At 42.2% G+C, this 26,248-nt stretch overlaps 1 protein-coding gene across 1 annotated transcript in view; it reads left to right on the top strand.

The window, feature by feature from the left end:
- The window catches only part of CPED1 (cadherin like and PC-esterase domain containing 1), a 396,971-nt gene that overhangs the window by 86,429 nt on the left and 284,294 nt on the right, over positions 1–26,248 (top strand). The window contains exons 3-4 of the mRNA XM_077473332.1: positions 7,953–8,047; positions 22,555–22,630. Of these exons, the coding sequence (XP_077329458.1) occupies positions 7,953–8,047; positions 22,555–22,630 (171 nt within the window). The remainder of the gene's footprint in view (positions 1–7,952; positions 8,048–22,554; positions 22,631–26,248) is intronic.

Here is a 26,248-nt window from a genome sequence, read left to right as displayed (position 1 = left end):
AAAGGAATTTTAAAGGCTTCAAGAAAGCTGTCCATAGTAATTTTGCAATTGCTTTGTAAAAGCTTACTGTATAGAATGGTTTTATATAGGCTAAAGTCTATGTGCGCAAGGCCTTCTGTAGACTCCAGTACCTTAGGTTGTGTACATATACCAATGCGTTAAATATAAGTCCATCATAGAAGAGTAGTAAGTCCATGTGAACAGCACAAGCAGTAAAGGATGGATCACATGACAACATGTTGTGCTGCAATGCACATGGTTTCATGATTTGTTTGCAGTGCAGGAAACTGCATTGTGCATCACGGAGGTCTGTTGGGGTGCCACGGGCTGCACAGTGGCTAAGTGATTAGCAATTCTGGCTGGTTCAAATCCCAACCATGCCACTACCTGCTTGCAGTTTGCATGCTCTCCCTGTGCATGCAGTGGTTTCCTCTCTCACTCCAAAGACATGTTGGTAGGCTAGTTGGCTACTGTCTAAAGGAGGCCCTAGTATATGTATGAATGTGAATAAGGGATTTTTTTTTTCTTGTCAGGTTGCTTTAACTGGCATCCTTTGCAGATCTAGGTTCATCAATTTGATCTACAGTTGAATGAACTGAATGATACAAAAGTAACAATATACGCTCTCTGGAGCAGTGTTTTTTATAAACAGTGATTTCAACTGCTTTTTGACAGCTGCTGACTTCATCTCTGAGTATACGGTAATGCCGGCTTTAATTACTCAAAGCCCACATTTGCTGTGTTTACTGGGAGGGGAGGTCCCAGAAGCAAGGCAGGGAGGCTGGGTGTGCTACACACTTCCTGTGTACAATGATGCCTTTTTTTTTGGGGTGTGTGTAGCATGCCCAAACCTTTGTTGTATACATCTTATGTATGCTAAGATATTTAGAAGAGCTTTTGTTGAATACCCCATCATTTTAAAGACTCGTGCACCAAACAAATTAGTGACTATGTTGTTATGTCTAACGCACTAGCAACAATTACTTTTTTTGTTAAACAGAAGCGTTTTAAGAATGTTAGAAGGGGGAACATAGGAAATGCCACCTATGTGCAGTATTAAAAATCAGGGTTTTAATGAAAAGGTACATGAGAACACGCAGAGATAAAAAAGATATAGGCTCAACTGTTATCCAGTGGTCCTGGGGGCTCCTTGTGTCCCGATAGGGCTCCAATGTGTGGCTGTGTGGATGGTGTGTCCTCAGCACGTTCTGTGGCCACCAGGAAGGCAAACGAAGCCAGCGTTTCCAACCAACGGATATGGGATTACATCTGGGGGAGCTGTTGCAGTGGAAGAAGATGGGCTAGCAGGCTACGTGCTTGGAGCCTCAGCTCTTTCTACAAGCCTGGGGTGGAAGCGTCTGGGAGGTACTATTTATATGACTGTGCTGTGGGACAGCAGATCCCAGCTCGTACACTAGTTTTATTTTGCCGCACAGGGGGATCAGTGGGTGACACCATTATTGCATAAATAAATAAATAAATCAAATGCATTTTAGAAGTCAAATACATTTCTCAAGAAACTTTTTAAAAAAAAAAAACTTTCAAAAAAACGTTAAAAAAACTATGAAAAACTTAGACGAAGACAATAAAAACAGATTGCAAAATAATAAAAATAATAAATTGTTGTTTAAAACTGGACTCATATAAAAGGACAAGCCCTAGACACTGGTGCTAGTGCTAGTACTCAACCACAGGCATAAAATATATAAAATATATAATATACACTATATACATAATATATTACATAAAATACACAAAACACATAAAATATATACCAGTATGAGGGGGGAGGGCCTGCAAACTTGTAAAAAAATCAAAAAAATTGATAATTAGGTGAGTGCATCCATAAGGACAATCTTAGGTACCTGTGGGCAAGTGGGGGCAGTGGGTACTAGGGATGCACTTATGTGTATGTACCCAGGTGTACACACAGGGTTACCGGTGTATATGTGTGTGTGATGTGTTAAGCATACACAACCGGACCAATCAATGCAACCTGCGCAAGTCCATGGTTCACAGGATTGCACGGGGAGTATAACTGGGGCATGTTTAAGAGGATTATACAGTATGTATATATCTACACATACGCATATGAGTACATATATATATATATATATATATATTTATTTATATACACTCGTAAGAACATATATGAACGGGTAAGATCATTAGTAAAAAATCGTAAATTTAGAACGTATAGGGTACAACTATTATAAAAGCCATATGGGCCTGGAACATACTATACTTACTATGGTTGTAAGTCATAGGTGTGACATGGATTATGAGACCATAAGGGTCTCTCATAAGGGTCTGCTACAAGAAAAAAACACATAGAAATGTTAATCGTGTAGGTTCTCACTTATGGGGAGTCAAAATCGTATAAATTATAGAGGAGGTTTAATGGGAAAGAAGAGGCTCACAGGAACGTGTGTACCTCAATGTCCTCATTCAACCCTTCCCATGTCAGGGTAGCAATAGATCCAAACTTTTCCTGTCGGCGCCGACATTTATAGCGGTTGGCTGCAGGAAATGGCCCTGAGATGGAATAAATGACCCACACCCTAAGACCAGCTGTGAATTTATTATGATGCCCTAAAAAATGTTTAGGGATGCTATGATGGTCACAGCCCTTTTCAATGAAGCACCTATGTTCACCAAAACGTGCTGTAAGGACCCAGATGTTTTTTCCGACATAGAACAGTCTGCACGGACAAAAGAGGCAGTATATGAAATAGTCCGTAGAACAGTTGTAGAGTTCCTTTAGTGTATAGTTTTTCCCTTTAACAGAAAGTTTTCTGGCTGTGGTGGACAAATTGGCACGTCAAATAGTTTTGTTTTTGCACTGGTACATCCCCACTAGTGAGATGAGGACCAGAGGTGCTGGGGTAGGTGGGGTGGGCTTGATCTTACTAGGAGTGATTTTACTTTTAATGTTTCTGGCTTTCCTATATGCTATTTTGGGTCTAATGGCCATTGTAGTCTTCAGAAGAGGATCTTCCAGCAGTACTGACCAATGTGCAGCTATGATTTTTTCAATTTTTTTTGTATTTAGTGTGGAATTGTGTAATGAATCGTGTAGGTTGTTTGGCAGCAGAAGATGATGATGTACAGGAACCAATGGGGAACATGTGATAGTTGTTGAACGCCTCCTCTACTAGGGAGATGGGGTAACCTTTGTCAAGGAATTGGGGATTAGATTGTCCTCATTTCTTATTGTATTTTTCTTCAGCATACTGAACTAGATGTAATGCAGATAGATATTCACAAAGAGTTCTGACAAACTGATTTCTTTATTATTTTTTGTGATCTCATGAATAAAATTTTTATTTTTTTCACCAGATCTCCAGAATAATGTTTTTAATTTTTGTTTATAGTAATCTCCTTTTTTGTTTTGGAAATCAAGATCTCCTGTTTTTTATTTTAGTGATCTCCATGATCTTTTTTTTGGTTTTATGTGTCAAGTTAACACAACACCATTATTAACCTGTATTTTTTAACCTCAAGGAGATTGGTTGGTGTTGGTGTCCCTTGTTGATTTTACATTGTCTTTTTGAAATGTACCTGCCTAATCACAAACTGTAGTTTTTTAATTATAACACATAGCCAATGATTTAAGAAAACAAATATATATTTATAAGCCCTTGTACACACGGTCGGAGATTCCGACAACCAAATCCGTCGGAGTAATTCTGACGGATTAATTCCGGAAGAGGTCCAGAAGTGATGTTGCATACACACGGTCAGACTAAGTTGTCAGAAAATCCGATTATACATAACGTGATGACGTTATTTCGTTATGACGGGACTACGTTCAGGCTAGTAGCCAATAGCTTTGGTCTAGGAATTTGATCTGAGCATGCGTGGCACTTTGTCCGTCGGAGTAGGCTACACATGATCGGAGTATGTCCGATTGGAACATTATGTCGGAAAATTTTACCGGCAAGTTGGAAAAGTTGGTCCGACGGAAACAGTCCGATGGAAACCACACACAGTCGGAATATCCGACAAAACGGTCCGATAGGACACATTCCGTCGGAAACTCAGACCGTGTGTACAAGGGCTTAGGGGTCATAACAAAATAAAGAGGAAGGCAACACTGGATAAACTGGTGAAATTAGCGAAGCCTTTGTACCCCAGGGCAGACATCAACTATTTGACAGGCAAATTGGGAACCTGAGGAGTCCATTTAATAGGGAACACAATCCGGTCCATGACTCAGCAGATGACATATATGTCCCCAGGCTGTGGTCTTACAACAGCTTGCATCTTTTGCCAGACCAGACCGAACTCTCTTGTCTTCCTTACATGCTTGCTTCCAGGCTGTGGCACTGGTGTTGGAGTTATGGCAGGAGGTGGAGGAGGAGGATGGTCCAACTCGCACAGGTGAGTTTTGCTTTTGATTTCGCCCTTCAACCCCTTATTTAGGGCCATATATATCAGTTCCTCACAAAAGAGGCGTTGGCCCACCTCCATTTCCTGCATTTTGTTTGGTAGCTATGCAGGCATAGGCCTCCAGTAGACTGGTGGGGGTTCTGAGGGCCACAGAAGCCTAACCCAAGTGCTGACTCCTCCACGCTCCTCCCCTTCCTGGGCCTTTTTTGTTGAAGGTGGAGGGGGAGGGACCTGGGATTCAGTCAGGCTACTGGGCCTGGCCACCGCCTGGCTGCCACTTACCCCCCACCACCTCCTGGTTGCCACCCTCCCCTGCCACCTCCTTTCTGCCACTTTCTACAGCCTCCTCCTGGCTGAGGATTTGCTGTGTATGAAAAAGGGACATAGTTTTAGTTTATTGTTCATCAATCACACTTAATTTTGATAAATATGTTGAACAATGCTATACCTGACTCAAGCTGGGCTCCTCCACATCTTCTTCCTGGGTGGAAGGCCCAGGTTGGACGTCGGAAGCCTCAGCTGGGGTGGAAGGAAGAATGGAAGGAAGGGTTGAGAGTGATGACCTGATTTCAGCCTGGTCTGATAGAAATCGCAGTCTGTCATAGTACCACAGCCTGGGTACATAAATGTCATCTGCTGATGCTCCTGATCTCTGGGAATCCTGGACCTTCTTGCACTCCCTATTATATGTGCTCCTCATGTCACCAATTGTGCACTTCAAATAGTTGATGTCTGCTGTGGGGATTTGCGGCTTCACAAATTCCAGCAATTTGTCCAGCGCTGCCTTCCCCTTTAGTCGATTTGTATAAAAGGGGTGTTTTTTTCTGCCACAGACTCTCTGTACAAACCAATGAATTGGGGGAGGAAATCATGATCGTTGAATCGATCCATTTTATCAAGACACAATACAAGACAGACCCTAATGTCAGGCTAAACTCGCATAATCTTGTCCCAATATAGACCTCAATCTCTAAGCAGTATAGGTCACTGATGCCCCAAGTTCAAATTGTACTCTCAATTTGTATGCATCTTCAAAATTTAGCTTTCAGAGGGGTGACATCACCCCATCTGATGAAGGCAATAGCAATACAGTTTGGACATACTAATGTTGGATATTGCCTTCAATTTATCAAAGTTGAACTTTGTAAGTTCCTGAGTTTTGTATTGTTTTATGTTTTGAAAAACATGCCTGTTTACTACAAAAAAAAGATATTTATACTGTCCCCAGAAATTTTTCCCAAAAAATATATATATTTTTTTTTTAAAACTGTTTTCTATACACACATGTGAATGTGCACAGAGTAAAAATGTTTCTACTCAACAATGTGTGGCTTCTTCTTTCAATGCTCAATAGCAGTTTTTTGCTTAAAGTGGGAGTCCGCCGGGACTCCGCGTTTTTTTTTTTTTTTAAAGTCAGCAGCTACAAATACTGCAGCTGCTGACTTTTAAAATAGTGACACTTACCTGTCCAGCGAGCCTGTGATGTCGGCACCCGAAGCCGATCTCTAGATCGACACTCGAGTGCTGCCGCCGCCATCTTGGGTATGTGAATCAGGAAATGGAGCCTTTTGGCTTCATTTCCCGGTTCCCTACTGCGCACGCGCGAGCCGCGCTGCGCAATGAGGACGGTCCCCGCTGCCTCTGGGATCTGTGTGTTTCCCAGCAGGCAGCGGGGCACTTGCGGAAGGGGGCAGGCACTTGCGGAAAGGGGCGTAATGTACGCCCCTTTCCGCAGAGAGCTAGCCCGGAAGTGGGTGCCAATTGTGGCGCCGGAGGGGGGGAGGAATCCGATGAGCGGAAGGTCCATTTTAGGTCCACTTTAAGTTGGTTTTTACAGTGACAACGGTGACAACGGGGGTTATTTCCTAAAGGCAAATCCACTTTGCACTACAAGTGCACTTTCAAGTACACTTTTGCAGTGCACTTGTAGTGCAGAGTGGATTTTCCTTTAGTAAATAACACCCATAGTGCTTTATAATTTTCAAAAAATCAGGCCATTATCGTCACTCCAAAAAATTATTGCAGGGTGCTGAAAATTATGAATATTATCATTAATGCATTACATACATTAACAACAAAAAGAAGGTGTGCGTGTAGATCCATAACATAAATAATAGTTAGCCGAGGAAGAGATTGTCAGCTCATGTATCAAAGAAATTACATTGGAACTATTGAAAAAAATGGCCAAAAAAAAAGACCATCGGAGAACCTAGGAGACAGCTAAAAGAAACACAAGCTGTAAATCAAAGGAAATATTTTTCATTTTTAAATACAAATTTATTTTAAATTTATTTTAAAAATACATTTATTTAAATACATATAATGTGATGTTAAAGGATAAAACCTACCCTAATATAGTCCTTCTGCAGGACCTGAATGATGGCAGAACAGGTCTCTGCAATAATGATTCCCAGAGCCTGGGGGGAGATGCCTGTCGAGAACTTGATGTCCCACAGACATCTCCCAGTCGCCAAGTACTGCAAGGTGGCGACTAGCCTCTGCTCGGGAGTGATGGCTTGCCCCATGGAGTTGTCCTGCTTCATTTAAGGGGACAGCAAAGCCAACAGACGGTGAAAAACGGGGTCCGTCATCTGGAGATAATTCCTGAAATCATCAGGATTATTCTCACGGCTCTCCCGCAAAAAAAGGCATATGCGAGAGTTGGTCATGCTAGAGCAAACAATTCCTCATCCATGAACTCCTCCTCGTCCTGTTTATGGACTGGACTTGGGTCAAAGTAAGAACCCCAACACCAAGCCCCTACACAGTACGAGCTGCACAATGAGTACGTACCCGCAACATGGCTTCAAAATGATCCACAAGCACAAACTGAAGAGCAGTAATGATCTGAAAAGCACAAGGCTGAAAATCGCGAATTGTCTCTCACCAAACTTCTACTAACACGAGATTAGCATAAGGAGCTCAAAGGGTGGCATACTGGCTATTGAACGTCCTCTTTATAGTGCCGTCGTACGTGTTGTACGTCAGAGCGTTCTTGACAATCGGAATTTCCAACAACATTTGTGTGACCGTGTGTATGCAAGACAAGCTTGAGCCAACATCCGTCCCAGGATTTCGTTGTCGGAATGTCCGATCGTGTGTACGCAGCATTATTGGTTTAAGAATGTTAACTGGCTTCAAAACTTTCAATATTTCCTATTACCGGTATCTCTGAAAGTTCTAGGGCCAGTGGAATAAGTCACTTCTCAAGTATACCCTTTTGCTACAGATTTTACAAAAAAATCAAAGCAAAGTCTGTTTGATGGAAGCCCAAATACTGTATATAAAGAATATAAATAAATCAGTGAGGGATTTAGACTACAAGTCCTCCTGTAATTGAAATATCAGGTTTGGATAGATTCCTCAAATACTATTTTGGAAAACATCCCTGTATAAGAACATTTGAGCTATGGGTTGTGGGTAGCTTTAAACTCATTAAACTGAGGTGTTGTCTTTCAGTTTTATGTAATAAGACAGGTTCATTAAATTGGCCTGATTTGTTCATTGTACCTGATTTGTATAGGTTTATTTTAGATTCATTTTTTTTATTTTTTTTTAAGGCCAAGATATTCTGATCTACATTCCTTCAAATATAAGTACAGATGCAAATTGCAATGAAAAAGAAGAACTTGCTAAAATACAACAACTAAGAAAGGTAAGCCAATATTTAAAAAAAACTTTATATGAATATGGTAGTTTTATTTTGAACATTCATCTAATGATTTAGTTTTATATTTTCAGTCTATCTTGTTCAACAACACTGGGAAACTTTGAAACTTTGAAAGTACTGAAGCCATTTTTCAAATGAAAGAGTAGCTGATGCTCAGAATTGACTTCCAGAAGAGATAGTGAAGCGATCATCTGTCAAATTCAGTTCACTAGTTAGCTTGGGACAGACATAGAAGTTAAAGTAGTTGTAAAGGCTCAAGGTTTTTTACCTTCATGCATAGTAAGCATGAAGGTAAAAAACCTTCTGTGTTCAGCAGCGACCCCAGACCCCATAATACTGACCTGATCCCCACCCTGATCCAGCAATGTGCATGAGAGCCTTGGCTCTCCCAGGTCTCCCTCTCCTCACTGGCTGAGACAGCAGCAGTAGCCTTTGGCTCCTGCTACTGTCAATCACAGCCAGTGAGCCAATAATGAGAGCAGAGCCACACTTTGTGTATGAATGAACACACAGAACAGTGGCTCAGGAGCAAGCCTGCTCAGTTACACTCATAGCAAGCCACTCAGCAGGAGAAAGGAGCCAGAAGAGCTGGCATGAAATCTGCACAGAGCAGGTAAGTGTAACATGTTTGTTATTTAACCGGTTCTCGACCAGCGCACGACGATGTACGTCGACAGAATGGCACGGGCAGGCATATTGGCGTACAGGTACGTCCAATCTTCAATGCCGCCCTGCCATCGGGAGCGTGCCACCGGCGGTGCGCTCCCGCGCTGGTCGGGACCCCCGTGAGTCCGGTCGTGGGACCCGCGGACTCGATCACCGCGGGCATACTGCAAGCGGTTCACGGGACGGCTGAATGGAGGAAATGCCGTGTAAACAGCATTTCTCCATTCTGCCTAGCAACTAGTTATGCTGATCTCTGCTCCATGTGATTGAAGCAGAGATCAGTGTTCACTAAATGAAAGCCCAACCCCCCCACAGTTAGTAACACACCCCTAGGAACACTTAACCCCATACACTGCCACCCACTGGTTAACCCCTTCACTGCCAGTGTCATTTACACAGGAATCACTGCATTTATATAGCAGTGATTACTGTATAAATGACAATGGTCCCAAAAATGTGTAAAAAATGTCCGATGGGTCCCTCACAATGTCGCAGTCACAATAAAAATCGCTGATCGCCGCCATTACTAGTAAAAAAAAAATAATAAAAAATTATTAATAAAAATGCTATAAAACTATCCCTATTTTGTAAACGCTATAACTTTTGCGCAAACCAATCAACAATCGCTTATTGCGATTTTTTTTACCAAAAATATGTAGAAGAATACGTATCGGCCTAAACTGATGGAAAACATTTTTTTTTATATATTTTTGGGGGATATTTATTATAACAAAAAGTAAAAAATAATGTGTTTTTTTCAAAATTGTCGCTCTATTTTTGTTTATAGCACAAAAAATAAAAACCGCAGGGGTGATCAAATACCACCAAAAGAAAGCTCTATTTGTGGGAAAAAAAGGACTTCAATTTTGTTTGGGAGCCACGTCGCACGACCGCGCAATTGTCAGTTAAAGCGACGCAGTGCCGAATCGCAAAAAGTGGTCTGGTCTTTGACCAGCAAAATGGTCCGGTCTGTAAGTGGTTAAAGAAAAAACAAGTCTTTAATATTACTTAAAAAAATAAAATAATACATGCTGTAGACCTGATGGACAATTTGGAATTTTTTCTGCTGTCGCTCTTCTATTGGAGCAGCATGACAACTATACAGAACCCAAATTAAGGTCAGTTGACTAAACTTTGTGATTGTAGCAGAAATTTGAAATGCATTAGTAGTTCACCAACTGCTTTTACTCATGTGTAATTGCTCTCTTAAAGAGGAGCTTCAGTTATATGTGCAAAAACTGTAGTTGTTGACTTTTTAATATACATAGACTCACCTGTCCAGGGATCCAGTTCCTTTCTCCCTGGTGTTCAGGTCACCAGCGCCTACATGTTAACTGTGGGCAGCCGGCTGTGACTCCTTTCGGCTTCACAGCAGGCTGCCCATCGCACATGTGCAAGCCTCACTGTGCTTTGTGAATGGTCCCGCAGCCGGTTGTGGGCAGGGACAGTGGGAAGAGAACTTATGTTCAGATAGCCTAGGCGCTCCAAGCAGAAGAGGGGAATGGGAACCTGACAAAACTAAGTACCTGCTTCCCCTCCCAAAAAAATATATTCAAATATGGAAGAGAGAGTGGAACTTCCCCTGTTGGGTAAAGTTCTGCTTTAAGTGCTGTCACAGCTTGAATAACCAAGCCCCTTCAGAAGGAATGTTCAGCAATTCCTTATAAAACTGACAAATTTCTGTTATTGCAGGTTTCCTAAAACACAAGGAACTCCAAACTAGGTGTCCTAAATAAAGTACAAAATGACTATAAATTGTCCCTATGTTAAAATAATAACAATATCTATTACCTTCTTGCAGGTTACCCTTGCTCTGCTTTGCTTCTGGCACCGCTATCATGAAGGGAAATGCGACACTCTGCAGGTCTCTACCAGGTCCCATAGAACTGGTAGAGATCCACAACGTTTCTGCACATGCACCTGGATCCCCCTGAGCATGTGTATACATGCCATAGGGCCCTACCAGCTTTCTGACACACTGCCCCCTGGCATGTGTGGAGTAGACATCCCATGATGCAGCGCTGTCAGTACATATCATCAAGGATTCAATGATGTAAAAAAAAAAAGAAAAGGGTATTTATAGTAAAAAACAAAACAAAAAAATGCAATTATGTAAACAGAAGGAGGGAGGGGAGAGCATGTTGTGCAAATGGGTGAAAATCCACGCTTTAAGCTACGTATGTACTTCTCACACACCTTGAACATGCAGGCGGACTTCTTGTATACATACTACGCATAATGACTTAGTAGATGGTGGTGTAATCCACACTTCTGAGGTATCTGCAAAAACCTTTTACTTCCAACTCCCACATTTCATGTTCGTAGTGCACACAGCAAGAACCGAGAGTCTGTTTTAAATTCAGCTGTGGAGGTGTCAGCGTCTTCTATTTCTGGACTCTATTTGTAATGTTTTGATTAGGACTGACTCAGGAAACTCTTGGATAATGAAAACAGATATATTACTTTATTGCACTTAATGGAAAGCATCTAAGAAACCATTCTTTAAACTGTCAGCTGCATGCGTTTAATTTTGTTATTAACTTTGCCTTTTTTTTAAACCTTACCTTATACTTGAAAGAAAAAAAAAAACCTTCTACACTGTACACTATTCTATACTATTCTTATTTTTACAACATGCCTATGGTACATTTGCTGCTAAATCAGAACTTTTTGTGCTTCTGCATAGTTTTGTCAGTATTTCTTTTTTCTCATCTTGTCCTCACAAATGCATGTTTAAACTAAACTAAAAAGCTACTAAACCCATCTGTGATCAAAAGTCATTGAAGCCTAGATGTGCATATCAAATTTATCATCGTTAGCTTGTTAATACATTTATGATTAATTTGCCAGCCTATCTCTTTTAATATTTTTTTAAATATGTATAATGTTTTTTTTTTGGCAAACTTCTTTTAAGTAAAAAAAACCCTGTTTTATTTTTAGTTTTTTTATTATTTATGGATTGACAAGTAAACAAAAATAATATAGAACTTTTAATGCTGTAATTGTAACTGACCATTACAGTATTAAACAAAAACACACTGCTCTCTTTGCACAGCAGTGTCATCTGCAGGCTGAAAATTATTTTTGAATGAACCTCCAACTTGCATGGGGGGGGGGGGGGGGGCGCATAGATTAACATTTGCTTATTTTGGCAGTGAAATCATTAGAAAATTCTTGCTATTTACTGTGCTCCAATGTTTGAGGGTTAAAGCTGAGCTCCATCCAAAAGGGGAAGCTCTACTTGTTTGCACCATCCACTGCCACATTTGGCACTTTTTGGGGGGGAAGCGGGCACCTGGATTCCCAGTTCTAGTTAAGATCAGCGATCTACATGCATTTCCAGCCCCTCTTCCTTCCCCTCGCTGCCTTCTGGAACACACACAGGTCCCAGAAGATGGTGGGACCATTCAGAAAGTCTAGCGTGACTCACACATGCACAGTAAAGGCTTCACTTTCAGTTTTTCTTATTTTCATTGCCAGCGCCTACACCTGATAGACAAAATGGCATGGGGTGCTAAAATCACGGGATCCCCGGACAGGTGAGTGTCCTTATATTAAAGGTCAGCAGCTACAGTATTTGTATCTGCTGACTTTTTTTTTTTCCCAGACTGCAGCTTCTTTTAATATTTTACTCACATATATTTGGCCATACAAAGCATGCAGTCCAGGATTACACAGACACAACTTGTAACAGGATATAGGGAAAGAGTGTGAAACATCCACACACCAAGTATTTTTAGGAGGCTAACAATAGCAGTCACCATATTTTTGTCTCAGAAGAGTTTTCCTGGTCCCCAGTGCAAGTGATGTCACTTCTGGAAAATCAGCAGTTCTGACTTGCAGAATGCATCAACATTTGCCTATGGCATAAAAGGTCATCAAACCCACGTCATAAGCAACATGTGGGTTTGAGTTCCCCATCAGACTCTGCCCATCATACAGATGCATTAGGTGTACAATTCAGTTGTTGGGTGAGCAGAGCCTTGTGGGAAGCTCTGTAACTATTGGGCCCACCCCCTGTGTGACTGACAGGGGATAGCAGTGGATGGATTCTAGGGCTTCTATTGAGCTGGATAGCAGCTATGGAATCCACACTGTCTTCATCTGTCAATCACCCAGGAGGCAAACCTGATGCCTAACTAGTCTCAGAGTTCCCCATAAAACTCCACCCACCCAACAATAAAACTGCACAGCCACGGATATGCCTGTGTGTTGGGCACAGTCGCTAGGGAGGTTATTTATGCTGAAACTGTAATTTTATCAGGCGTAATGTTCCTGAGCTACACTAAGGACAGTCTTTCCAGTATGGCCTTAGTGCCCACATCCATGCAACAGATTCATTTACCTGATCTCAACATGTACATGAATATGTTGCAAGAACTAACATTTTTGCTGTGGAGGTGTAATGAAATACTAAAGAGGGTCTACATCACTCTTTATGAATTCAAGGGCCTGTGTTTCACAGTCATGCCTTTATGGCTATTAGGTCTAATTCTCTGCAAAGTAGAAACCAAAGACAAAAAAATACATTTTCAGTCCAAGCGAGCATGTGAGATAAAATGAGCAGTTATTGTTGCATGGTTTTCTGATGTGTACAAAGGGGCAATTGATAAGAAAATCAATGCTAAAACAGTATGTCTCTTAAGGGTAATTTAATATATTTCAGTCACAAGATTGAAAACTTACTACAACTGTTATTGCACAGTAAAATCGTTTTGTGTTCCTTGTTTTTATTCACGAGGCTAACTCCATGAAATATATTATTTTTCTCTCTGTTAGGTTTTCAGATGTGGAACACTGGCAGGATGAGTCCATCTCACACTGTTATTTCAAATACTTTTTAAAATTCTTTTTTCAAAATTCTTTTTTCACAGCAGGGCTAATCCAATTATTTTTCTGAAATGTAAAACAAAATAGAAAGAACAGTTTAAGTTTTAAAAAAAATGTATCTTCACATTTGCATTGATAGTATTCGTGTGTGCAGGTGCGTTGCTAGGATTTCAAAAAACCAAGGGCACTCTTAAAGTGTATCTATGGTGAAAAGTTAAAAACATATATATAAATTTTTACATTGAATTTCAATTATTTCTGACCTACTTACTACTATTATTTTGAACTTTAAAGTTTAACTTATGTAGCACTCTCTACCTTAGGTAGGTAGGTGCTAGAGTAGCGGGTTTGATTTGTATTGTTTAGCGCAGGTAAATTTAGGCAGGCCTATGCTGTGAGCTAGGCCTGTTTGTTTTGATCTGGAGGCAGGGGAGTGGTTTAGTGTAGCAGCAGGTGTCTGACATGTGCTTCAGTTCTTGAGCGCCTCCTCTGGTTTTCAGAAGGTTCTGTAAATGAAGCAGGGCAGAGAGCTGGAGTGACATGGGGTGTATGTGAGAGCCCTGACCAATCTCCAACTAGGATTGTCAGGGGGCAGGCCTCCTATATATACCCATTGTCAGCCTGTGGTGGGAGGAGTCCTGCTTTAACATAATACGGCTCGGTGTGGCTGCCTTTGGTTCCAAAACTGCCTGTAGTACAACATTCTATTCAGCAGAAGCTCAGAACAGCAATTCAGGCAGAGTAGGCCAAAAAACTCTGCGCTGTTCATTATTCCCAAAGCCTACTGATATTCTGTTGACAGTAATTTTACCTGCAATCAAATTACACAAATGGTAGATGTGCTTGGGTGAGCAATTTTTTTTTCCATTTTAGTAGTTGGTATTCAGCTCAATCAGTTTAATTGACATGTTCAGCTATTCGAAAAAAAATATGTATTTTCCTTATTCTAATCCATGCCATGCACACTGCATGTACAGTACATTATACAGTATATGCCTTGCATAGAAGGATGCCCCCCCCCCCAAAAAAAATGGTGCTTCTCTTTGGAAATTTTATCAAAATGCATCAAATGGTATACAGTATTTCTGCTTAAAAAATGATTGCACGGTAGTTGCACTATAAAGCTAGGGCTACACAGTTGATTAAACGTCTTTGATCTTGAGATATTTAATCACTTTTTATAATCATTATATTAGCAGCACATTGATTCCAGCGTGCTGCAAAAGAGATGACTGTCAACAAGTGTTTAAATGTCTATCTCTCACCTGAGCTCAGTCATTGAAATCTTGTAATGAGTTTGCTTCCATGTCAGACAAGTGTAATCAGAGGGCAGAGGTATAATCAGGTGCAGAGTGATTTGTACCTACTTGAGTGGGTTTCATTGGAGCTCTGCTATTATGAACATATCTAGTGGAAATAAAAAAAAAACCCCTTAGAACACTTTTCTGTTGGTAGTTCACTTAAGAACGAACTGCCCCTAATTAGGGCTGGATTCATAAGCTGTCATTGGACTGAATAGCAGTTATGGATCTGGCCATTGTCTTGTCAGTCAACAGCCAGGCAGACCTGATAGCCTATACCTGTCAGTGCTACAGACACAGAGGCTGGGGAGGGAAGGAGCAAATACTGTGAGCAAGAAATGTCCAGAATGGCCTGACCCAGACAGATTCATGTACCTGTCTGTGACAGGAACTTGCATTGGTGGCTGCAAGCACCATCACATTCAGTGCGTAGACCAATAGAATTCTAAACGATGCTCACAGCCTTTTATGAACTACTCCCATCATCTTCATACAGGTAATAGGGAACAACATCTGGAATATAAATATTTATATAATGCAGTAAATTAGGATACATGCCGCTTAATATTTTTCCATGTGTTTATACTGACATATTTTACAACTGTTTACATATATCCATTTATATCTCTGCCTGTTCCTGAAAGAGTTGACACTCTAATATTCCTACTACACCCATAAACTCTCAAACTCTGTAGACAAATGACACATTCACAGATACTCCCACAGGATCTATTACAATAGGAGTGCACTGTACTTCTAAATATCCATCTTAGAGCCGGTTCACACAGGGGCGACTCAGATCCGACTTCAAGTCGCCCCAAGTCACCTCAGGTCGCACAACATGTAGAAATCAATGTAAGTGAATGAGAGCTGTCTTAATGCACACTACTGAAGTCGCTCCAACTTCAGAAAAGGTTCCTGTACTACTTCAATCCGACTTGTAGGCGACTGGTACCCATTGATTTCAATGGAGGTCGCCTCCAAGTTGGATCTCCGTCTATACGGAGGCGACTCTCAGAGAATTATCAGCTCTCAAAAGGAGTTCCCCCCTGAGAGCTCATTCTCTGATTGGCCACGGCAAGTCGCCTGGCCTGGGGCGACTTAAAGTAGTGTTGTAAGTCATGTCCAAGTCACATCCAAGTCACGTCCAAGTCGCGTCCAAGTCGCGTCCAAGTCGCCTCCAAAAGTCGTGTTGAAAGTCGTGTTGCCCCTGTGTGAACCGAGCCTTAGTGCCCGTTCACACAGGGGCGACGCGACTTGCAGCGCGACTCACAGACGCGACCTGCACACGACTTCAGCGGCGACTTGCAAAATGACTTCTGTATAGAAGTCAATGCAAGTCGCCTGAAGTCGCCCCGAAAATACTACAGGAACCTTTTTCTAAGTCGGAGCGACTTGAGTCGCTCCTATTAGAACGGTTCCATAGTACAGAACGGAGCGCGACTTGTCAGGCGGCTAAGTCGCCTGACAAGTCGCGGTAGTGTGAACGGGCACTTACTGTCCAAACATTTTGAACGAAAAGCTTTCTGCTATAAAACTTTGCAAATATTATCTTTTCATAAATTTAAGCCAAAATGTATTCTACCACATTTCTTTGGTGTGAAAGTTATGTTGTCTACAAACTATTGTATACTGTTCAGCAGTGGTCATCAACCCTGTCCTCAGGGCCCACTAACAGGCCAGGTTTTATGTATTACGTTGGGGAGATGCAGACTAGAATACTGCAATCACTGAGCAGCAAATGATATCACCTGTGATGTATTTCAGTTATCTTGCAAACCTGGCCTGTTAGTGGGCCCTGAGGACAGGGTTGATGACCACTGCTGTACAGTATATTTAAAAATTGATGAATTCTGAAATCCTGATATACTTAATGCCTATCTCATCATAGGAAGTAGGCAGATTTTTGCCACACATCTTTGTAAATTGAGCATTATTATTATTATTATATTATCATTACATCCCCTAACACATTCTTCTACTCTTATGTGTGAGACTTTCACTGCTTATTTGCATAGAGGGGCCCAAAATCCACCAAACATCTTCATCCTCTACCTGTCATATTTCTTGGGGCTCTGAAGTGCCAGGACAGGATAAACACCTACAAAGTGACCATATTTTGCAATGTAGCCTTTCCAACATATTTAATTAGAGGCATGGTGCGTCTTTTGAAGATCAAATCTCTTGCCACAAAATAAGAAAGAATATACAAATGTTTTGTTTTTTTACACGCAGCTGTCATTGGCATACTTACACCTCAAAACACTCTCTGCAATTCATTGCAAATATGAGAATACCACATATGTTAGTCTCTTTTGAAGCCTACTTACATAAAGAGGTCCAAAATCCAAGGAGCACCTTCATGCTTTCAAAGAACATAGATTAGGCATCTCATTTCCTGACTACCTATCCATGTTTTGGGGCCCTGGAGTACCAGAACAGTAAAAACATCCGTAAAATGACTATTTTGGAAAGCAGACACCACACAGTATTTCTAAGAGGCATGGTAAGACTTTTGAAGAGGTTTTTTTTGCCACAAATTCTTGAAAAATGTGGAAAGAAAATGAAAATGTATTTTTTTTTTTTACACAAGGTTGTAAATTATTAAGGTATTTAGAACACACACCATGAACAGAATTCGATTTATACCCCAAAAACACATTCTGCTAATCCTGAGTATGGGCATACCACATTTGTGAGACATTTTTGCACCCTAGCTATAGAAAGGGTCCCAAAAAGGGCCCCGTCAGGTGTTCAAGTGATAAGTTAGGCATTGAATTTTCTGACTACCTCTCACAGGTTTGAAGGCCCTGGAGTGCAGGGCAGTAGAAATACCCACACAATGCAATGTTTGCACAATGCAAGAAAATTAAAATGTATTTTTATTACACAAAGTTGTAAGTAATTAAAATACTTCCAACACACAGCATAGGCATACTTATAATTATACCTCAAAACACATTCTACCAAACCTGAGACTATTTCAATGTTTGGATCGATTATGTACCAGGCATTATATCTTGTGTGTCACAAAAACCAACCAACATTGTTTTAAAAACAGTATACTGTAATGCTTGCCTCTGTATGAGTGGTCAGGAAATATAGCTTAGTGTACTGTCACTTATAGCAGTCTCCATTCCAATATGTCAAGCAAGCCTAGCCTACTGGTATGTGGCTATGTTCACTGGCCAGGAAGTACAGATGGGTGAACCAAGGGTGAAAAAAAGCGTTCCTGTGTTTCAAGGACTGCAGTTGTCTGCAGGGGATGGCTGGGGCTGGTGTCTTGCAGACATATAGTTAGTGTGACACGCAGATGGGATGGCAGGCAGAAATGTGAACAATAAATAGTCAAAGGTCAGTACTGCCAGATCAGTGGTGACACTGTACTGATGTGGCCATGATCTGGAATGCTGTTGATGACTGCAATGGCTCTGGTGACGCTGTTACTAGTGTGGCACTATCAGGAACACTGCTGTTGGCTGCACTGATCTGGCGATGCTGGCACTTTTCTGGTGGCAATCAGGAATACTGTAACTGGCTTACACTGGTCTGGTAACACTGGGAGTTGGGTGGTGGCAATCACGAACACTGTTACTGGCTTACACTAGCCTGGTGACACTAGGGCAGTTGTGGTGGTGAACAGGAAAACTGTTTCTGGCTTACACTGGTGTGGTGTCACTGGGACTAGTGTGGTGGCGATCAGGAATATCGTTGCTCGCTGCACTGGTCCAGTGTCACTTTATTGGGTTGGTGGCAGTCAGGGGCATTGGCTATCTGCAGTGGTATGGTAACACTGTACTAAGGTGGCTAGCGATCAGGAACACTGTGGCCAGCTGAACTGGCATAGTGACACTTTAGTGAGGTGGCTAGTGATCAGGGACACTGTGGCTGGCTGCACTGGTATGATGACACTGTACTGATGTGGCTAGTAATCAGGGACACTAAAGATTGAATTAAAGTTGTACTCCAGCCAGATATACAATGAATGCAATTCAAATGCAAGCAGTGCAAGGACAGTTCAGAGTGGGGAGGGAGAAACAGCATGAGAAACACATTAGAGGTATTACAATGTAGGAAGTTTGCTAATAGGAGAAAATAGCACAGTCATGGTGAAGTAAGCTCATCAGTCTGCTGCTTCTCCTTTCACTGTCCAGTCACAGGGTGGGGTGTGGAGTAGACCTGGAAATGAAAGTGAAACTGCAGCAGAGAGAGAAATCAGATCCCTCCCCCGTAAAGCAGAACTGTGCATTGTGGCAGAGTTGTGTAAATCTCAGAACTTGTTGGGCAGAAATACAAATCTGTTCTGGCAGCTAATACAGCACTCATACACTATAATCAGAATAATAGAAGGATGATTAGGAGTAAAGTATTTTGTAGCTCATGGAATGGGTCTTGTTGGATGACCTGTAATAAATAATGCACAAGAAAGGAAAACAAGTTAAGGAAATGGGTGTGAGGCTAGATGTTATATAATTGTTTAGTAGTTGATGGATTTTGAAGAGTTCAGTACTGGGTGTGAATGTGCTAAAAATGTTGTCAAAAACAGTTAACACTCTTTGTAAAAAGTGAAGGCACAAAAAAAGTTTCTGTTCCAGAATAATGACTGCGGAAGAAACCATGTCCCAGACTGTGACACATTTATTACATCTTACTATTACATCAGTATATATTAAGCAAATGGATGGGACTTTCAGCATTTGAGATAATACGCATCATGTCATAAAATTCACAATTGTCATTATTAATATTATATATTAATATTTATTGTCATATTTTTCACTATTGATCTGATACTTATTGTTTCACTGTTTCTAAGAGACCTATGGACAGCCATCTAGTCCAATTACTAAAATAGTTTTTTTTTCGCAGAAATTGTATACAATGACTTACCAGATCAGATAACATGTCTTAAGCTAGATTCACATCTATGCTGGTGTGGGACTGCATGCAGATCACATGCATTCCTGCACCCACAGGAAGAACATACTGCAGTTTAACAGACATGTGGGGGTGCCATTAATTCTTAATGACATTCCAATGCATTGGAAACCTTGGTGCATTTTCCTGTGCATGGAAATGCATAGCACAAGGAGGTTTCTGTGCGGCTGCAATTTTAGAAAAGGCGTAAGGATCTTTTTCCTGCCTTTCCCACACATACAGCAACCCATTTAGGCCCCGTTCAAACATGCTGCAGCCGTGTCCCTGTTCACTTATTCAGGTGCGAATCAAGCCCAAATTGTGGCCTGAATTTGCACATGAATCAGACCAGAAGATAAGTCGGCCACACTCTCCTGTCATGAAGACAGGGGCGAACTGACCATTTGGCACTCGGGCACTGCCCGAGGGCCATATGACACTAAGGGGCCCCATCAGGGTTTCCAGCCTCAATAAAACTAGGGACAGTATGTAAAAATCTGTGTTTTTAAAAAAAATCACAAGATTATAGCTGCCCCGCCTCTCCAGTACCTTTTCAGTGTGTGTATGTGTATTCTGTGTGTGTATTCTGTGGGTGTATATTGTGTGTCTGTGTGTGTATACTGTATATGTGTGTGTGTGTGTATACTGTGTGGCCCCATAATCTATTACCTGGGGGACCCATAATCTCTTATTGCCTGAGGGCCCCATAATCTTCTCTTATTGCCCAGGGCCCCATAATCTCCTATTGCCCGGCGGCCCTATGAGTTGTCAGTCCGCCCCTGCATGAAGATCAGCATGACAGCCAGTCAATTAGCATTTTCAGAAATAAAGGCTGGCAATGGTGGCCTAGGTAATTAGCTCAGCAAGGATTTTTCCAAACTGACATATAAACCCCGTACACATGATCAGAAATCCCACCAGCAAGCGTCCAATGAGAGCTTTTGGTCGGATATTCCGACCGTGTGTATGCTCCATTGGTCTTGTGCTGGCAAAATTTCGACCAGCAAAAGATTGAGAGCGGGTTCTCTATTTTTCTGACGGAAAAGGTTCCAAATGGAAATCCCGATTGCCTGTAGCAATTCGGACGAGCAAAATTCCTACGCAAGCTCGGAAACAATCAGACGCATGCTCGGAAGGATTGAACTTAAAGCGGAGGTCCACCCTAAAATGGACCTCCGCTCATCTGATCCCTCCCCCCCTCCGGCGCCACAATCGGCACCTTTCAGGGGGGAGGGGGGTGCAGTTACCTGGATAATCCAGGTAACTGCACCCACTTCCGGGCTAGCTGTCTGCGGAACGAGCGTAGGTTACGCCCCCGTTCCGCAATGCCCCGCCCCCTTCAGCAAGTGCCCCGCTGCCTGCTGGGAAACACACAGCTCGCAGAGGCAGCGGGGACCGTCCGGATTGCGCCGCGCGGCTCGCGCATGCGCAGTAGGGAACCGGGAAATGAAGCCGAAAGGCTCCATTTCCTGATTCCCATACCCAAGATGGCGGCGGGACCCGGCAGCCGAGCGAGCGATCGGCTTCGGGTGCCGACATCGCGGGCGCGCTGGACAGGTAAGTGTCACTATTTAAAAGTCAGCAGCTGCAGTATTTGTAGCTGCTGGCTTTTAAAAAAAAAAAAAAAAAAACGCGGAGTCCCGGTGGACTCCCGCTTTAATTTTCTCGGCTCGTCGTAGTGTTGTATATCACCGCGTTCTTGACGGTCCAAAGTTCAGAGAACTTTTGTGTGACCATGTGTATGCAAGCCAAGCTTGAGCGGAATTCCGTCATAAAAATCTTGGATGGAAAACTCTGAGGCCGCGTACACACGCGGGGACTGTTCGCTCAACTTTGTCCGCTGAACAGTGTTTCGGCGGACAGTCAGCTTGTGTGTGGGCTTTCAGCGGACAGTTTCAGCGGACAGTCTGCTGAACAAAGTTTTTCGGAAATTCCGAAAAACTGTCCGCTGAAACTTTGTTTCAGCGAACAGTCCCCTCGTGTGTAGGCTTGTTCGTCAAACTAAGTTCCGCGCATGCTCAGAAAGGATTTACACGCCGAAGTTTGCATTGCAGTGTATAGGACGTAGTTTTCTAGTCCCGTCGTACGTGCCGTTCACGTCATCGCGCATGGTTTCAGCGGACTGTTCGTTCGTCGTGTGTGGGCAAGTCCGTCCATGCTAATTTTGAGCGGACTGTCCGCTGAAACTGTTTGACGGACAAAGTTGAGCGAACAGTCCCCGCGTGTGTACGCGGCCTCATTGTGTGTATGGGGCACAATAGACTACATCTTAGATACGTACCCTTTTAGGAAAAAAACATTGCAGTATTTATGGGTAACAGAATGTAACACTTTTCCAATAATTCCGATAGTGTGGAGGGCGGACCTATTAAAATAATGCAAATCAATTTGTTGGAAAAAAGCTGCATTGGTGATAATTGTTAATTGTTTTTTTTTCTGCAGCTCTATTATATCTGTATTGTCTAGTTTAGATCAGTCATTTAGAAGAGAATTCCGCAATGAAATAAAAGCCTAAATCCTGCATTAAAGATGAATATGACTGTAAAATTTATTCTAGTGGATGAAGAATTATGCTCTTCTAGAGACAAGTCGTTTTTGCACCTTTACAGTCATGCATTTTGTACCCTGAATGTTTCTGCTGGCAAAAGCCAAAAGGCAAAAGCCAGTGTATATATGAGAGTTGTATTTACATTCATGTGCATGAGCCCTAAAAAGCAAATTCTAGAAAAAAAAATACATTGTATCATTATAGTAACCTGAATGTATCATATTTTGTAGGTAAACCTTATGCCAAGAATACTACAGCTGCTAAGTGCGAAAAACAAGATTTGTGAAATGGTTTCAATTTTTCCAGGTATTACTTGAAAATTAATTATTTAATCCTCCACAGATTTTTTTTTTAATCACTTTTTGTATGTGTTGGGAAGACCAGTAGCGTCGCTGGGGGGGGGGGGGGGGTGTTTGCGGGTCGCACTGGGTGACACCCAGGGGCAGGGGCAGCACTAACGCTGCACTGTCCTCACCCGCCTGCTGTCTCACACAGCAGAGCAGTAAGAAGCCGCCTCTCTCTGTTTACATATACGTAGGAGGGGGAGGCGGCTTCGGTCTGCTTCTCTGTGAGGCGGAGGAGGGAGTCAGAGGGACACACCGCTGTGCCTATCTTGTGCTATTCTGAGGTCTGTAGATTAATGCAATACAAATGGACATGTGCTAGGGGGGTGCTATGGGAGGGGATATGGGGGTCTGCACTGATGGAGGGGGGGTCTGCACTGATGGAGGGGGGTCTGCAGTGATGGGGGTGGTCTGCACTGGAGGGGGGATCTGCACTGATGGAGGGGGGTCTGCACTGAGGGGGTTGTGCACTGATGGAGGGGGGTGGTCTGCACTGGAGGGGGGTCTTCACTGATGAAGGGGGTCTGCACTGATGGAGGGGGGTCTGCACTGATGGAGGGGGGTTGGTCTGCACTGGAGGGGGGTCTGCACTGACGGAGGGGGGTTGGTCTGCACTGAGGGGGGTCTGCACTGATGGAGGGGGGTCTGCATTGAGGGGGCTATAGTTAGTGGAGGGGGGGTGACACCAACTTTTCTGCATGGGGTGACACCAACCCTAGTGATGCCACTGGGGAAGACTAATGCCCTGTACACATGGTCAAACTTTCCGATGGAAAATGTGCGATCGGATCGTGTTGTCGGAAAATCCGATCGTGTGTGGGCTCCATCTGACTTTTTCCGTTGGAATTTCCGACACACAAAGTTTGAGAGCTGGGTCTAAATTTTTCCGACCACAAAATCCAATCTTTTAAATTCCAATCGTGTGTATACAATTCCGACGCACAAAGTGCCGCGCATGCTCAGAATAAATTACGAGGCGAACGCTATTGGCTACTCGCCTCTTTATAGTACCGTCGTACGTGGTTTACGTCACCTCGTTCTGAACGATTGAATTTTCCGACAACTGTGCGACCATGTATGTGAGACAAGTTTGGGCCAAAATCTGACGGATTTTGTCGTTGGAATGTTCGACCGTGTGTGCAGGGCATTATAGTGTAAGGATGTACTGTATATCACAGATAACCAGTAACCATAAAATATACTTTTTTTTTGTATTGGAAGCAAAGTATCAAACGCTAACATTTTTTTCTGCAGTCTGATTATTATTTTTTTATTTTTTTGGTGTAACATATACACGAGTAACCTACATAAATAAAGTATCAGGATGGGTTTGAAATTACAGTATATAAATTACTTTCCAGTTCTGTGATGAAATTCACTTGCGGCAGTATCATGGAATTTGGCAGAGCTAAACCTGCACCACTGCACTTTTCTGAATGATTCAGATTACATATATAAGAAGCTCACTGCGATGAGAAAATATGCTATATTAGCTCTTGCTTGCCATCTGCTGACAGAAGTTGGAAAATATCTGAATTGTTTGTATTATTCTGTATGTATCTACTATTCTGACACACTGGCCTCAGTACTTAGGGGTGTATTTATAAAACAGTTGCATAGTAATTCATCCAGTGAAAGTGTATATACATTTGTTTTGTGTAAATGGGGCAACATAAATATGTTATTAGGCAATTTCCTGTGGTGGATTTATTTGCTTTTTTAAATGGAAAATAGCACATTCGGCCACTAGATGGTGCTATGCAACGTAGGAAATTCCTATGATGATTAGGGGAGGATTTATTAAAACGAGTGCACACAGAATCTGGTGCAGCTGTGCATAATAACCAATCAGCTTCTAACTTCAGCTTGTTCAACACCCGATCTGATCTAGTCTTGTTCAACAACATCTGATCTAGTCTTCTAAAAACAGACGGATGGGGATCTGGGGAATTGGATAACAGTCAAATGGAAACGTACAGGTGGTCTATTCCATCCATCAGCCCATAGAGGACAGCAGGCTGTATCAGTGTCCAGTCTGCATCAGCGGAGCGGACACAGACCTGTCATGTGCTTGCTCAGCGGGGATCAGCGGAGAGATCCCCTGCTGAGCTGGTGGTCTCCACCAGTGTGAAAGGGGCCGATTGTAAATGATATTCATTAAAAAAATAACAACATGTTATACTTACCTCCTCTGTGCAAGAGTTTTCCATGCAGCGGCCCAATCCCTTTTGCAAAGAATACCCAGTAGTATGCAAAATAAAACAAAACCGTATAAAACAGAAAATGCCCTTGCAAAATGAATAGCCTATTTGCCTTCAGTAAATCAACCCCAAGGTATCAAAACCAGAAGATCATCAGTAAGACAGCAGACAACTAGCATTTTCAGGATAAAGAGTCAGCAGTGGCAGCCTCCTTTTCTTTAACCTGTTCCCGACCAGCTCCTGTATAAATACGTCGGCAGAATAGCGCGACTGGGCAAAGTAACATACCCGTACGTTACTTTGTATTTGCCGCCATGCGCTTTCTTACCGAGAGCTCTATGAACATGGTCGCGGGCCACGCAGACTCGATTGCCGTGGGGATACCCACGATCATGTCACGGAGCTCAAGAATGGGGAGATGCCAATGTAAACAGCATCTCCCCATTCTGCCTAGTGACAGCACACTGATCGTCTGCTCCCTGTCATTGGGAGCACTGATCAGGTTGATGTCACACACAGCCACGCCCCCATACAGTTAGAAACACACCCCTAGGAATACTTAACCTCTACACTGCCACCTAATGGTTAACCCCTTCATTGCCAGTGTCATTTTTACAGTAATCAATGCAATTTTATAGCATAGATCGCTGTATTAATGCCAATGGTCCCAAAAATGTGTCAAAATTGTCCGATGTGTCCGCCAAAATGTCACAGTCACGATAAAAATCGCTGATCGCTGCCATTACTATTAAAAAAAAAAATATTAATAAAAATGCAAAAATATTGCGATTTTTTTTTTTACCAAAAATATGTAGAAGAATACATATCGGCCTAAACTGAGGGAAAAAAACGTTTTTTTTATATATTTTTGGGGGATATTTATTATAGCAAAAAGGAAAAATTAATGCAAAATTGATGCTCTTTTTTTGTTTATAGCGCAAAAAATAAAAGACGCAGAGGTGATCAAATACCACTGAAAGAAAGCTCTATTTGTGGGGAAAAAAAGGACGCCAATTTTGTTTGGGAGCCATGTAGCCCGATCGCACAACTGTCAGTTAAAGAGACGCAAAAAAACGCTCTGGTCATGAAGGGGCTAAATCCTTCCGGGGCTGAAGTGGTTAAGCTTGGTTCACACTGCTGCGACTTGGGATCCGACTTGTGAGATCGCAAGTCACATGACATGTGAAATCCCATGTTGGTCAATGAGAGCTGTTTTAATTAACACTAATGAAGTCGCTCTGACTTTAGAAAAGATTCCTGTACTACTTCAAGGAGACTTCTATCAGCCCATAGACTTTAATGGAAGTTGCCTAAAAGTCTCATCTATATTGATGTGATTTGGATCCAACATTACAAGAAGATTACCTAGTCATTCCCTG

The sequence above is a fragment of the Lithobates pipiens genome, unplaced genomic scaffold, assembly GCF_037356315.1.
Source record: "Lithobates pipiens isolate NorthernLeopardFrog02 unplaced genomic scaffold, aLitPip1_a1.2 Scaffold_8, whole genome shotgun sequence".
In the NCBI taxonomy this organism is placed as follows: domain Eukaryota; kingdom Metazoa; phylum Chordata; class Amphibia; order Anura; family Ranidae; genus Lithobates; species Lithobates pipiens.
The sequence above is the reverse complement of the archived record's forward strand: the minus strand, read 5'-3'. Positions and strand labels throughout refer to the sequence as shown.